General features: G+C 35.2%; 1 protein-coding gene across 11 annotated transcripts in view; it reads right to left on the bottom strand.

Annotated features, from left to right (window-relative positions):
• Positions 1-16,938, bottom strand: part of CEP128 (centrosomal protein 128) — a 404,915-nt gene that overhangs the window by 254,042 nt on the left and 133,935 nt on the right. For all 11 annotated transcript variants that reach the window (XR_007128480.1, XM_047735544.1, XM_047735551.1 and 8 more), the window contains one exon: positions 2,577-2,753. Coding sequence is in view for 10 of the 11 variants with exons in the window: in XM_047735544.1 (XP_047591500.1) it covers positions 2,577-2,753 (177 nt within the window). In the remaining variant the exon portion in view is untranslated. The remainder of the gene's footprint in view (positions 1-2,576; positions 2,754-16,938) is intronic.

Genomic DNA, 16,938 nt, shown 5'->3' with positions numbered 1-16,938 from the left:
TGTCTTGAGCCAAAGACTATCCTCTTTATGCTCTACAAATGGGTGAATACTCAGACCAAGTGCTATGAGAAAAGCTCTTCAATTATCAAAATTGGTCTGTGAAATGATATAACTTTAATCCAGACACTTTCCTAATTGTTTTATAATAGTGATGGCTTATTGTCTGTCCTTAAGTTTTCAAACACTACTTGCATTTACTAAAGTGGAATAAATAACAAATATGGTGGCTGGAGAAAGAAAAAATAATCAGATATAATATCAATACTCCCAAGGACTTTTCTCAGGCTCATTTGTTACATACCTATTATCCAATTCATATCATAGTTGTCACTCTCTACATAAAATGACTAAAAATTTCATCAGTAATATACCAAAATCAACAAATGACAAAGAATAATTGGAATTATTCCATTTTTTAAAACACGTTATAAGGACCACCACTCTCCCTTAAATTTCTGAACTATAAAGCACAGAATCAATTTTATTTTAACAACCCCTTGGGTTGTTTATTTGAGGTGAGAGCAAATGTTATATTCTTCAGTATTCATTTTTTTCCCCCAAGTTCATAGGAAGGTAATGACAGAAGTTATTTATTAATAGAAAGAGACCCACAACAAAAAAGGTGTACTCTAAACAAAACAACAACAAAAAAAAAACTTAATAGAATTTCCATTCTTTTGGATTTACTTTCCACCCATCAGTTGGATTGAATTAGTCTTTCTCTAGGAGAAGATGTATAAAGAAAGGCCCATTACCAAAATCACTGCATTCCTGAAAGCCTATTTAAAAAGTGGGTGTTTTTTGGAATATGTTGGAAGGATAATTTGTGCCTCAAACAGAAAATACTTAAGCAATCTGCAATTTACCCACTATGTTTTAGCCTGTAATTGCCCATAACAAGGTTTATATATCTTATAGCATAATCTAAATAATACCATTTCTATGTCTCTATCTGACCGAAAATAAGCCATCCTGATAGAAATACTTAGATATAGAGTAACTATTTCATTGTTAGTATGTGCTTCTTTTAGATGAAATTAGGATCTTAAGGTCGCACATCCTTTAAATATAGGTAAACATGACAAGTCAAATAAAAAAAGCAGCAGCAGACAGGAAAAAGAATAAGCCATCATTATAACAAGCTCTACAACAAAACTGAAAGAGTCCTCTAAAGCCAATTACTCCTCATATTTGGCTCATAGTCCTCTCAAAATGACATCTGAGCATTTCAAAAAATGTAGATAGGGGGCACCTGGGTGGCCCAGTGGGTTAAGCCTCTACCTTCGGCTCAGGTCATGATCCCAGGGTCCTAGGATGGAGCCCCACATCGGGCTCTCTGCTCAGCAGGGATCCTGCTCCCACCCCCCTCTCTGCCTGCCTCTCTGCCTACTTGTGATCTCTGTCAAATAAATAAATAAAATCTTTTAAAAAAATAAAAATGTAGATAGGAATTCATATTGCAGAAACTCCATCAACTCCACCAAATTCTACCCATCGAGATATTTCTATTAAAGGTGAATCCTAAGACACCTTCCACTGCAAGTGTGGAAATATAGTTCTACTTTCTTTAAAACACCACATAAGGAGGGGGAAAAAAAAAAAAAGAAAAAGGATATGAAGAAAGAGCAGGAAAAAAGAGGAGAAAGAAGCCAAAAAACAACAACAAAATAAGAATGACAAAAAGAAGAAACACCCGGAAAGTATTAATAACTAAGAAGTCCTTAGGCATTTTAAGTCCTGCCATCTCATCATATGAAACAAATACAGGGTAAATGATGGCTAAATGCTAAGGATTATGGTCCCACTGTATTGAAACAGTGCAATGCAACATAGCAGTACTACGACCTAGACTGAAGGAGGGGCTCGCCTTCAAGGAATTAAAAACGTTCATGATCAATTCTGTTTTTATTTCATTTCATTAGAACTATAAATTGAATAGCAACATTCTGTTTTAAAGATAGAAAAACTCACTTGAGTATATTTGTCTAAACAGGGAAGGCAAATAGCACAGGGCTCATGTGTTTAAGCTCAGGGAGTTAGATCCCCAAGGTCTAAAGTCTTGCTTCTAGCATTTAACTAGATACATGGCCAGGGCCAAGTTACTTAACCTCTCCAAGCCTTGCTTTCCCTTGTCTTAAATGAATTTAATCAGAGTACCTAAAGGACAGTAGTTTTAGAGATTAAGGGAGAGAATCCTACAGTACCTGTAATATAACTAGTACTCAATAGATGTTAGCCATTAATACACTAACAACAACAAAAATGGCCTGTGATAATGAAAATCCAGGCCTCTTGACTCCAAGGATATTTTTTTCATCAGAACTGCTGCCTCTCTCCTAAGACATTTTCTTTTACAGAGTGTGATAGAGGCAATTCCATGAATTAACGGTACACTTTCTCTTCCAGGACCATGCAGTAGATATATAGTATCGCATTCTAAACAGTGCAAGATGTTATTTTGTTTCATAAAACTTTCCAGAATAAAAATGTGACTACCATGTAACTATGCATTAAAATCTTCTTATAATTATATATTAAGAAACTAACTGAAAGGCACAATGAGAACTCATAATTACTTTCAATTTCTCCATTGAGTCTCCAGAGAAGGTTTTACAAGCTGCATCAATTTCCCTTCCTATGACACCAAGAATGGATTCCTGTTCAGTCTCCAGGCAAAGAAGTTGATCCTTGAGCTGCAATCTGGCCTCTTCCATCCTTCTTAAGTGCTCTTCTTCATTGCTTATATGCTTTTCCTAAAACATCAGTAAGAAAAACAGAAGTTAATTATTAAGTAAAGGCAAGAAATGCTTGTAATATCTGTACAACCATCTCAAAGGAGTGCAGTACAAAACAGATCTCTCAGTCTTCTTACTTCACTAAACTAAAATGTTTTGCCTACTCATCAACTGAGGTCAAGTTACAGAGAATTCAGAAAAAGGACACTGAGGGAACTGAGTGAGTAGATACTTGGCAAAGAAAATTAAAGTAATTCTGTAACTAAAAGAAAATGAAGCTAAAAAAATCCTTTACATTTTAATAACATAATGCCATTAATGGACTGGAGAGTAAAAGCTGATGCCATGAACTGACTTTGAGTTTTCAATAAATATTAGTGAAACAATAGAAAAAAATATAAAATAAGTTTATGTTAGTTTCATTTAAAAAAAAAAAACCTATTACTATCTTATTTTATCAAAACATAGTTTTTAAAAAGTCCAAGTTTTCAAATGCCAGTCATAGTGCATAAATGTTTTGAGTCATGTAAATCTGATAGAAGCAAGATGGAAGTACTTCTCAAGTAAGCAAATACATTTAATGAAAAAAAAAAAAAAGGTTTCTAAGAATCCTTTAAGAGCTTACAAGGACCTGGAGACCCATTCTAGGCAAAGTAAGTCTCAATCATGATTGCACAATTTCATTATTAGAGAAATTCTAGCAGAGTAGCACAGACCTGGAAGAGAGTAACAGAATCACCAGAATTAGAAGTATAAACAATGGCCCCAAAAGTCATGATGGCTGGCTAGCTTTGCTTTCACTCATTACACAGTAACCTGATCATTCTTTACCGACCCTAGTAAATATAATACAAGCAGGAAAATAATGTGGTCAAAAACTCCAGCTTGAAGTTAAAATAATAAGAGATCCATCCACTCAATTAAAACTTACTTATGAAAGGAAAGATAGCATTTTAGCAGAATCACAAGGTATTTCCTTTCAACTCTGCCCAAAGAAGAAAGTCCTTTCACAAACTTCTACCCTTCCCTCTAGCTTCATACCTCCCTCCTTCCCACTCTCTCATATATCAACTACTTGCAGCTTCTCAAATATGCCTTCATATGTCTTTCCAACCACTTCTGATGTACACAACACTGCCTGAAACTGTACTATTTGAAAATGGGCCTGGTAGCTACAAGACAGCCTTTATCTTGATGACTACATCCTAGCAGTCTGTAGCTCAGCTTTGTAAACTTAGGAATTGGATCTTCTTTCCCTTTTGGTACCCTGAGTGGAATCATCTTTCAGCAAAAGTGTAACATTAAGCTCACAAGAGACTAATGTACAAACTAGAATGCCACTCAATTAACGACATCAGTTTACAATAAGAACCATAACCGCCATATGGATCAGAATGTTCCTGTCAGCATACCCAGTACATTTTCTCCCTGCAGACCAATCTGGATGGGAAGGCAAATTATAATCAGAATGTTGCTTAATGAATAGGGAACTGGAGCGAGGGGAGTTTGTTTTATGAAACAATGCGTATATGGCATCACGCTAATGGCAGTCTGGTGCGTCCACTGGCACATCAGGGATTTACAAACCACAGGAACAAGTGTTCCATTCTCTTGGGCGGTGTTTTGATGGAGACTGAAGTACATCTCCCTAACTTTCTCCTCTGTTCACCTTCAGTTTCTGTCCAAACTCTCCCTCCCGACTCATAAGGCATCGCTTTAGAGATATTGATATCTTCACAGAATCTTGCTCTCATCTAGGAGCCTTTCTGAAAAAATTAACATCCTGGCTCTGAACAACATTTGAAGACTTTGAAGCTTACTTACTAGAAAGCAACCTTTCCGGCAAGTCCCCCAAGAGGTGAGGCTATTCGGGCCTGTACTATTGGCTACCACCACCTACACTTCCTAGCCTTCAAAATTTAGCCTTCGATACTTAGTCTCCTTTCTTTACTGATTTCCCAAAGCAGAATGTTCCTAGAGCATATTATGTATATCACAGTTTTAAATAAATAAACATATATATATAGCTGTAATATAATTACTCTTCCACCAGCCTCCCTCAATAAACTGCTAATTTCAGGAGACTGCAAAACATGCTTATAATTACCTTTAAGCTCCACAACTTTGTTGAATAAGTGATTTAAAGTTTTTCAAAGACTCAAATTCAATACTGGAAAAATCATTTCATCAGTGACCATGCAGACCTATATACACTCTGAAGCTACTGATGTGTGCTTGGAGGTTCCTTCTATGCATACGTAGACCTCCAGAATGCTGCTGTATTCTCACTGGTGTGATATTGATAAAGAACCCAATCAGGGTTACTGAAGTATTTAGAGGACAACTATTGATAATCTAAACCCAGGGAATTCACAATGCTGTTCTAACTGTTCTTTCTTTTCTCATTTCCTTCAGAGCCAGCTTTCTTCCATCCACTACCCACTATTTCTATATTTTGATATTCCTAAAAATGTTGATATTGTCAGGAAAGGCTCTATAAATTCAATCTCTTTAGCAAAGACTGAGAACTTCATTATCCACTTCACTATCTTTTGTGAGACAGTCAGCAGGCCAGGTCCAACTGACCTCCCTTTGAAATAAAACTCACAGAACTATGAACTCACACGGACCATTGAGATCAATTGGTTTAACTACCTATTATTCTTTCAAGAATCTTTTGTTTGACATTTCTGACAAATGGTCATCTGACCCCCTACATGAACAGCTCTAGTTTCAATGAATAAAATCCTTGACAAAACCCTAACATCCTTTCATTTGTCTAAGTGCTGTACTCAAGAATTAAAGTGAATAGATGAATCCCCTACCCTCACTTAATCACATTCCAGGTAAAACCATGTTCTTTTATTTAACTGGGTTTCAGACACTGCACCACACTGGTTCTCCATCTCCATGCTCCAAAACCAAAAATCTAGGAATTAAGTAAGCTCTTCTGTACCACTATGTATTGACTTATTCACTCATTCAAAAATTTCTATAGAAAGCCTAGTATGGTAAGACATTCTCCTGAGTACTAGGGACAGAGTGAATAATTAAGGCTCCTGTCCTCATATAGCCAACAACTATCTCCATGAAATGTCATCCCTTTCATTTTGCCTCATTCTTCTGGCTTGAGAATACTTACCTGAATACTAAATTGTTCCCAATGAATTAGCTTTTTCTCCCAGTTTCATGTTTCAGAAATAGCTCTACAAATGGAATTAACACAGCTCATTCTGAGGGAGAAGTGGAAAACTGGCTGGCTGACATCAATCCAATCATCCTGTCTGATTTGAGGATACATGGATTAATAAGGGGAGATGATAATATTTAGGCACTATTATGAATAGTTCTTGGTTTTCTAGAGAATTCAGAAGAAGTAATTCTACAACAAGACTAACCAAAAGCCATCTTTTCCTATAGAATTAGAGGTAACTCGAGGTATTTTAGAGACTATTCAGGAATTTGGAAGAAAAAGTGGCTTTGGAGCACAATGGATAGGGCACTGGATTTCCAGGAACATGGAAGACACAGTTAGTCCAACTTCAATGTTTCAGCATGAATGGTCATGTATGTCTAGGTCATGGCACCACAAAAGGAGCTTCTCTGTGGGGGAGAAGATGGGATTAAATAGACAGATACAGATGAAGCTGACTATAGCAGTCTGTATGCTCCAAAAAGAAAGATATCCTATACCATGGCTGAGTTTGAGAAAAAACCTTAGAGAATAAACTCAACCCTAAATTACACAAATGAGGAAATCAAAGTTCAGACAGAATAAATAACTGAACCAAAGTTAAAGAGGCCATAACCCATAACTTGAGTCTCCTGGCTCCTAAGTGCTCACTATTAAAATACCAGATATTAAAATACCAGTTGAGTTCTTAAAATTGGAATTTAGAAACCCAATGCGAAAAATTCAGGAAAGTTATCAGCCAGTTACATGGGGACTAATACAGCCATAAAGTAGAAAGAATAACAAAAAAATACTTCTGAATAAATATAGTTATAAATGAAATATGTGACACAGTGGGAAATTCAGAACAGAACACACACACACACACGAGAGAGAGAGAGAGAGAGAGGACCATCAAGCATGCATAAGAAGCCTAAGCTTTTAGGGGCTATCTATCTAAACTAGAGATGTACCCTATGTACCCATAAAATCTGCTGTTGGCATTTTTAATCAAAAAGTATACTAATCACACAGTAAGCAAGGTATAGTTCTATTGTCGAGTGAGCAAAGACTTTATGAAGCTTCCATTTCAGGACAGGAAAGGATTACACTGTTGACATTTGTGTCTAAAGCAAATTAAAAAAAAAATACTGCTCACAATCTCTTCAAACACACATATGTGCACACATACAATGTTGACTGGCTTCATCAATGGATCTGCAATTCAAAGGATGAGAAATTTTCCTCTACTTATATATTGATGTTGCTGCACACTCTTTACAATTCAGAACATTCATTTTCCCAAAGGCTGTAAAGATTATAAGGAGACAAAATCTTAAAGGAAATAGAACTTCAATAAACTAGAGCATATCCAAAACATTATCTCCTTGGCGAAAGTTTGTGAGATCCCTTCAAAGTCCTAAGAGGCCCAGAAGAGCCACTTTATTTCCAATACAGTTGGCTACAGGACATGAAAACAGGTCTTCACATACCTAAAAAGAAAAAAGCTTAGAAAATAAAGCACACTCACATGACTTAAGTAAATCATTAAGAACAAAGCTACTGTTAAAACAAAACAAAAAAAAAAAAGCTACTGTTATTCCTTTATTGAAAACTAACTTGAATAAGCAAGTATGACAATATTTCAGCCCCAAGGTCATCTTTAATACATCAGCAGTGGGTGAGGGAGAGATAGGATGAGAGGCAGAGAGAAATCAAATTATATTAAAGGCTAGAATTAAAACAAACAATGTAATTCAAAGTTATTGGAAGCATGGCATGTTGAAACTATAGACCAGCACATATCACCTATAAAGTTTTGAGAAGGAATATTTCTGTAACTCAAGATAACTGCTATGCCTAAGCCTTAAATCCAGGACACTAGCATTACAAGGCAAATTATGAAACTATCCTGAACAAAAATTGGATCTGTCCGGAAGCCATTTATCTAACTCTCTAAAGAAAGCTCACATTTCTTACGCCAACAGAGTTGACTCAACTACAAGGAAGTTAAGTTACAATGAAATGCCAACCAAGGCAGAAACTGCAGAACAACTAAAAGAGAAGGATCTACTGTGGGTATTACAGGGTATCTGAAAAGAGTTTCATCTAGAAAATTACCACACTGCAGTTCAAACTGTCTTACAAAACAAGAAGCAAATAAATAAACAAATAAAACATTAAATCCTGGCCACACCATAACTACTTTTTGCAAACTTATTTCTTAAAAATACAAGATTTTATATGACTGTGCACTTTTTAAATTCAATGTATGGCTGTACATTAAATGTTGAGATTGGTATTTAAAAATAAGTAAAACAAAACAAAAAACCAAAGCAGCACTTCCAAAATCAACAGTTCAGATCAGTTTGAAAAAGTCTCCATGGATTCAACCTATGTATATCCTGTGCCCTCAGTGAACCCAACACTACTCAGGAACAAACAGGACAAGGGAAGGTCATAAACTGAATTTTTTACCCATTATAAAAGTGCAGTAACATGCATTTTCTTCCTCACCCATGCAGATATTATAACAACAGATAACTTGAACTCTTAAGAATGATAGGAATATCTGCCCCTTCTCTTGCCCCTAGGGCACTTTATAGGAGCTCCCTCTAGGGTTCCTACTACTTTGTATGTCTTTTATGTCTGTCTCTTTAGCAGACTGTGAATTCCTATTGGGCAGAGATCTTATTCTTTATTTAAACATCCCAGTACCCAGTAGAGTGTCTCAGATAGCAGTCAATCGATAAATTTTTCTGAAACATACATATCCTTTTATGTTCCATTCATTCTGTGAGCATTTTGTGTGTGTGTATGCTCTATGGGCCAAACAGAATAGACCCTAACAATACGACAATGAAAAAAACAGAATCTCTGAACTCAAATGACTTCTTATGTTTCTGAAAGTTTGCTTTTGCAATAAATCAATCAGTAAAATCATTGAGGGCAATCATCTTGTCAGTAACAGGTTACTATAAATGGCAAGGCCAGTTGATGTCACAAAAGCGAGGACACTGCCAGGAGTAAGAAGTAATCAGATGCAGAATAAGCTTTAAGGATAGAACTAGTAAGATCTGTTAATGAATTAAGTACAGATTCATGTGTGAATAAATGAAATGCTTCTATATATGTTTTTAATAAGCAAAAGAACACTGTATTTCCTACTAGAATATTGGTTTCTTAACATAAAAGTGCTACTATTTGTGGGTTAGATATTCTGTTTTCTCCTCTGTAAGTAGATGCTTTACACTATTTCCTTCAAAGAAGGAAAAGAAGTTACAGTTAATAGTACGGTAAGAATAGGAGCTGAAGGCATCAGTAAAACAGAAGCACTAATAGAAAAAAAGGAAGGCACAATTAGAACACTGGATATATGATTTGGTACATATTAAAATTGGGATATGAAAGAGTTTCCAATCCATAACCTAGTCTTAGGCAGGCGTAGGAAATTTATCCATAAGACAGGAACCAAAAAAATGCAAATTCAGATTTAAACTCCTAACCCCACTTAAGGAAATTATTCTTGCCTCAGGCTTTTTAGTATCTTTTTCTAGAAGAATACTGAGCAATACAAAGATCATTGGCAGCATAATCAGAAAGGTGTCAGGACATGTATTGGATACATTCCTAGAAATTAATATTCAAAGTCGGAAACAAAAATACCACTGAAGGGTATTTTATGCATTCATTAAGTTTTAGGACCATTTTGCAATTATTATGTACTTCTCTTAAGTCAAATGCTAGGAAACAGAAATAACATTAGTTATTTAAAATCAGCCACTTTTGATGCATTTCTTTTTCTGAAACAAAATACAGACAAGGAAACAAACGAGAGTTTCAAATTATGCATTTGGAACGAACACTGTTTAATTTTCAAAAGAAAAAAATGTATCATTCAGAACCAGAGAAATGTTTATAAGCTTACGGTGTCTTTAAAAACCATCAGGATTTATTCTCTTTTTTTCTTAAGAGATACTTAAGCATTAATTTATTATTAATGAAAGAATATGGGGGAAAAAGTTAAGAACAAATTTCCAAATAATATAACTTATGTTAACAATGACCACCTCCTGGTTGTTTTCCTAAAATTTACAGACTATTGTTCACTTGACATTAAATGATAAAGTAGATAGAGTCACTTTAAACTGTGATTTAAAAACAACAACAACAACAACAAAAAACCACCCAACCTCACGTAAAACAAACCTGGACATTCATTTTATGTTCCCTTTTAGGGTCTAACCAAAGCAAGCAAGCTAGGACTGCTTACCTCCCAACAAAGCACTGAAACAGATAAAATACAGGACACTTCATGCAGCTTATTCCCCTTGGCTTTCCACATCACAACCAACCGCATGTACCATTATTTAGCCTAACTCCTACACTATGGCGATCACTCACAATCTCAAAATTAAATGAAATCAAACTAATAGTACAGGATTTTAAAGGTAAGTGTCCAACAAGACTGCACTCCTCTAAAGCCTTTGTAATTTTCAGGGGCTCAATGAATTAAGGATTAAATGGCAGTCCTCTTAAATCAAGTCCAAATCAGGGATGAAAAATATGCAAACTTTGACTTCACTCATTATATTCATTTTAAAATCAACCTCTTTGATTGTAAATGGTTGGTAGAAAAGTCACTGCCAATGGAACAGAATTTGAAAATGCGTCTCCACACTTACGTTCCATTTTGGAAAGTAGAGAATACATGTACTTCTATACAGCCTTTATTTCTTGCCCCGTCCTCTGCCACAGCTGTATGTATAACTGCCCCCTCCCCCCAGTCACTGCATAGTCACTTCACCTTTGCATTTTAAAACCGTTTCTTAAAACCTGGCATAGGTTTTCATATATGGTAAGGACTCTGATGTTTCAGCCAACTCTGTGGAAGTCAAGGACTACTCTGGATTTAATGACTACAAGTGGTTCAATTAAAAGCACTTTATAAATAACAAATATAAAACAAAGTGTATAATTCTACCTTTAATTTGACCATCTTATCTTCATTTCTTTAAGATTTTTTTAAGAATTAATTTCATAGGAAATTACTCGTAACATCTCAGTCAGTGTTTATATTTAGAGTATCTAGTTTTAATTTCCCTCCAAATTAATACAACTTTATTCTCTTTATTCTACTCACACAATGGAAAATAGATGCTGCACTAAAGAAAGAGTAAGTCCTGCATAAAAATGTCTGAAAGTATAAACACTAAACACTAAAGTAGATGAAAGAAGTCAGCAGCTCATTTGCTTCTATTTCTTTCTTGCTATTCTGAAAACAAAAAAATTAAAATCAGAGAATTCTGCCTGCCACAAAGAGTTCTTAGTAAAAAAATACGGAACTGTGACTGTATAAAGTAGTGAATACTTTATAGACAGCTGACAATCATATATATTTTTCCATATGATGAAAAATACCAATCCTGAACAGATGGTCAAATTAGAACTAAAAACACAAAATTAAAAAATACTGATTCATTTTTTCCTGCAACAGATATAGTTTATGTGGCAATATCAGGTTTTAATTTGATTTTTCTAACAAAGTCACTGATGACTTCTTTTCCAAAATTGTTGTCAAGCTAAAAAAATTAAAGAGTATATGGTAATCTGTTGAATATAATAACCCTAAATTTAAATTCAACACTATGAGTTCAATGAAAAGATATAAATGTGAGTCATTTTACTGGCAGTAAATAAAGGGAAATAAATAAAAGGAATTTGTGCTCATATCCTGTTTCCACCACAAGCTATGCAATGTTGGACAAGTCACCGTGTTATACTCGCAACCTCAGTTTCCACCATCTGTAAAAATGGGCATCATAATTACACAGGAGAATTACCATTTTTCAAAGATCATTATTTAGTATTAGAAAAAAATCTCCCTTAAGTGTTTTTATCCAATATAATAATAGCTTTAAAATATCTGCTACGTGGGGCGCCTGGGTGGCTCAGTGGGTTAAAGCCTCGCCTTTGGCTCAGGTCATGATCCCAGGTTCCTGGGATGGAGCCCCGCATGGCATCTGGCTCTCTGCTCAGCGGGAAGCCTGCTTCCTCCTCTCTCTCTGCCTGCCTCTCTGCCTACTTGCGATCTCCGTCTGTCAAATAAATAAATAAAATCTTTAAAAAAAAATTTTTTTTTAAATCTTCTAGGTGTCACTTCACAAATAATTTGAATAAAGGATTTCAAGGGAAGGAACAAAAATACATGTTTATGAATTCTGATCTACTCAACACTTAGATTCCTATAACCACTATAGCCTTGGATGTCACAAAATCTGTGGCCTTAAGGTGTCCCCTAATTGCGTAATCACAGTTTCTCTCTCCTGAAAAAATAACAGAAAAGAACCCTCTTGAGAGAATTCAGAATACTACATAAATTAGCAATAATTATACGAGCTAGATAAGAATCCCAGATAACCTATATAATTTATATACTGGTTCTTATAGGTTCTGGTACAACAGAAAAAAAAAAATAGAATTCGTAAGCCTGATTCCTACTTCCATTCCTACCAATAGTCAGCTGGAGCACTTGGGCAAGTCTCAATTAACTCTTTGGGCCAGACCTGCCTCATCTATAAAAGAAGATGGTGGAGGGCTAATATTGTTAAAGGTTCTTTTATACTTCAGAATAACACCGATGCTAAATGTTCTGGGAAACACCACCTTTGCACAATATTCCAGTGCAATCTTGTAAACACTGAAACCCTTCTTATTAAAAATAAAAGCTAGCACATAGATTTTTTTTGTGGGACAGAGAAACAACCTACTAAAGAATCTTCCAACACTGCCAGGGCGCCTGGGAGGCTCAGTGGGTTAAGCCTCTTCAGGTCATGATCTTGGGGTCCTGGGATCAAGCCCCGCATTGGGCTCTCTGCTCAGCAGAGAGCCTGTTTCTCCTTCTCTCTCTCTGCCTGCCTCTCTGCCTACTTGTGATCTCTCTCTCTCTGTCAAATAAATAAATAAAATCTTTAAAAAAAAAAAAATCTTCCAACACTGCCATGGCTAGCTATAACCACAAGGTATGTGTACCCATGTGACAGCATCTCTCGTAATGGGGGAAGTTCTACATATGGTTGTGATTATGGGTGGATTAAAGGAGAAAAGCAAAATAAGGAGAGTGGATACCTCCGGCTTCCTCCAGGTTTGGGTATCTAGTAGCAAGAAGCTTGTCTGCGTGATTTTCCTTAGAATTAAATCAGTAACAAATACAAATGAAAGCTCCAAATATGGAAAGCACTGGATCATATAGGAGAGAAATTACTTGATCTGTAATTTTAAAATGGAAAACACACAGTAATATAATCAACAAGAGAATGCCATATTCACCAGATAAAATATTGGGTGTCAAATAAACTTGATTTTGAATAATGTTCAAGGACACAGGCAAATTCAGAACACAAAGCTGTGCATGGCAAATAATCCCAAATGGGATCTGTGTATCTAAGTGTGTAGAAAAGAACCCCAAAAAGAATTTTACCAGAACTTGAATGAAAGAAAGTTACGTGGTAAGATCACAGGTGAGTTTTTAAACTTTCCTTATTATCCAAATAAAAATCTATTTTATAATTTTTAATGTTCCCTTTTAAAGAACAAAATATTTTTCTAAACACAATTTCAGAATTTATTAAAATGAATATAATAAAATAATAAAATTACTCTTTCTCTAACATCTGAAAATTAATGTCTCCATTAGTCTACATTGGAGATAGGAAAACAATCTCAGAACATTACTATCATTTTTTATGCTATTTTTCTCACTAATTATGAAAATACATGCAAAAATAGTGTATATTTTTTTCATAAAGCAGCCATGCTTCCAAAACATAGGGTTCAAGAGAATAGACACAGTATAAACAGAATAATCTACAAAATAATCTTCTCTTAATTTTACATACCATATTTATGTCTAAAATATCATATAAATATGTTTGAAAATTAAAAACATTTAATAGTTAACACTACAAAATTACTTGGAAATCTCCACAAGGATGGCCAGTATCATTAGTAAACTCACACCTACTTTAATAAAATTTTTTTAAGTTGGATCAGATACAGGTCTGTATATATAAAAGACATATAAAATTTTCACTATGTGAACTTTGATGTTGACCTGCTGAGCAAAAATGCCTTAATCATATGCTCTTTTGATGATTCAGATTCCAGTGAAACCAATAAAAATATATTTCTGATAAAAAAAACAGCATTATGAGTTTCCAGGTAAATGCCAGAAGAACAAAAAGATTAATATTAATAAGATCCTTTTAGAACAAAAGAAGAAATCAAATATTTTCCTTTAAAATTTTAAGCAAAAGGAATATTAAATTTCAATGACACTACAAAGTTCTATCTAACATTTCATGAGAGCTTTTTCCCCAGTAAAAAGTTCATAATAGCTTTAAATGCATATGTAAATATTCTGTGGGTTGTATAATACCTGTTCCCTTTGTCATGTAAAATTGAAAAATAACATTTGATATTAAACCAAAATCAGATGTTGGAAAAATGCATCTTATTATCTACATATCTACATATCACCACTAAATACATGAGGAAAATATGTTACATTAGCTTTTCTGTACACATATACCTAACGGCAATCTTCTACTGCTGATTCATGTTGCTGATGCTAATGGTTTTATATGAATTTTGATGCAATTTTAACATTTCTTAGCTTACCAAATAATAACATGACAAGAAACAAAGACCTAAAGTAAGCAGTCAAAATAGTAGCAAGACATTTAAAAAAGAGGGGAAGTGCCACTCACACCACTAACATGGGCATGTGAGAATAATGCTATGTTAGGTAAACAAGAAAGGCTTCCCTTTGGAATCACATTTGAAATCCCCTCAATCCATAAGGCCCCATTTATCAAGTTCAATGTATTGCTTACATAGTAACCTTTGGGTTACAAGTCATAGGGCTTTTTTTTTTCCACTGAAAATATATTTTCATCTTGTCTCCCTGTTTTTATCTTCCGCAGTCTGCTGTAAGCCCCCCACACCCACACACACACACACAATGTACATATACCCACAGGTTATCCATATTTTTTTATCCTCATATTATACGTTTTTGCAAGCGTGTATATATGCACGCACATGTGCATTTACACGCACACACACACACTCACACATCCTCTTTATCCCCGATTTACTTACAAATTATCTACCGTGTATCTGGCTCTGTGCCTGATCTTGGTGATGGAAAGACAATCAAGATTTGGTTCCTGTCCTCAAATAGAAAACATGATTACAAAACTGCCTACTTGTTTGGTTTGCTTGACACACATGCCTTCAATATCACCTGCTAATAGAAATGCCCCCTCTTTTCACAAGGGAGCCTCCTTTGTGGGCCACCAGTCTCAAGTGAGTCAACACAGTCTGCTTCTAAACTTCCAATCTGCATAGTTCATCAGTAATTCTTACTCCCAGTTCCCTGGCCCTTCACTCCCTACCATTATTAGACGGGACCACAGGCATTCAATCAATACTGGCTGATTGGTTGATTGCTTGGTTGAACCACTAATCAGTATTTATTTGGAAACATAACAATAACAAAATAATGGCATTTACTAATTGATAGCTTATTATATATCAGTTACTCTGCCAGGCACTTTACATATTTTTTTTCACATTTAATTCTGTAACAGAGGAATCATCATATCTTTTTAAAGATGATAAAACTGAGATTTTGAGTTTTAAGCAACATACAGCTAGAAAATTATGTACACTCAATGTTTTGCCCACAGCCACTAATGCTATGCCACCTCTCAGAGAGAAGAGCGCTATCTATAGATGGGGGACCCAACAATATTTTGATTCATATGCAACCATATACTAAGGCACAGGTCAACATAAACAGCTAAGTGAATCCGAAGTACTTAATCATGCACACAAAAAATAGATCTTAAAGAAAAGCAGCCATATAAGCTATATATATATTTATATACACATGTATCTTTATATCTATATGTATCAATATCGATATCCATATATCTTTAAGATTATTCACCAGTTTAGATTCCAGAGACATCTTCTGTCTGCATTAGCACACACTGTCAAGACTCGACTCTACAGTTGTAACAACTGAAAGTGATTTTGCTTTTCATGATCTGGCTAGGAGCATTCAGTTGCAGATATGCGTCTTATCTATATCTAATCCTCAGCACCCAGCACGAGGCCTGCCACATACCGGATGCTCAACACAGAGCAATGGAATACAATTGTTAACTCTTGAAACTTTTTTGTAAGGTGAATGTTCCACGTATACGAATATGTGATAACACGTATATATTTAGAACATCACAAATAGAATCAGTGAGGAAACATTTATTTTTAGCAGAACAAGGTAAACTCACATCCCAACATAAGAAATTTTCACCACTATTTCTTAAATGCAAATGCGTAAGTACAGAACACATTAAAACAATCTTCTGGCCAGAATTTTAATTATGGAAAAGCTGGAAAATTTAGCATTGTCTCCACAGCAACTACACCCTGACAGCAGATCCACTGGACACACTCAAAACCAAACAGGATGGGGCGCCTGGGTGGCTCAGTAGGTTAAGCCGCTGCCTTCAGCTCAGGTCATGATCTCAGGGTCCTGGAATCAAGCACCGCATCAGGCCCTCGGCTCAGCGGGGAGCCTGCTTCCCCCTCTCTCTCTGCCTGCCTCTCTGCCTACTTGTGATCTCTCTCTCTGTCAAATAAATAAATAAAATCTTAAAAAAAAAAAAAAACAGGACATATGAACTAAATTGTAGCAGTTGTCAAGACTGTAGGCCTTAATTTAGCAACTTAATTTAGCACATTTAATCATAAACACCAAACTTATATCTTATTTCCTTGATTTTAACAATTACTAGAAAAGGAAAAAAATATACCTATAAAATATAATGAATTTTGCAAAAACATAAAGAGGAAAAGATCAGTAAAGCAGTTAAGGAAGTTTCTTCCTAGAGACAGAGGTCTGTGAAGCATTTTATGATACCTTACCCAGTGGTGGCACCTTGCTCACACATGTAACCT

The sequence above is a fragment of the Lutra lutra genome, chromosome 7, assembly GCF_902655055.1.
Source record: "Lutra lutra chromosome 7, mLutLut1.2, whole genome shotgun sequence".
NCBI lineage: Eukaryota > Metazoa > Chordata > Mammalia > Carnivora > Mustelidae > Lutra > Lutra lutra.
This window is presented reverse-complemented; position numbering and strand designations above follow the sequence as displayed.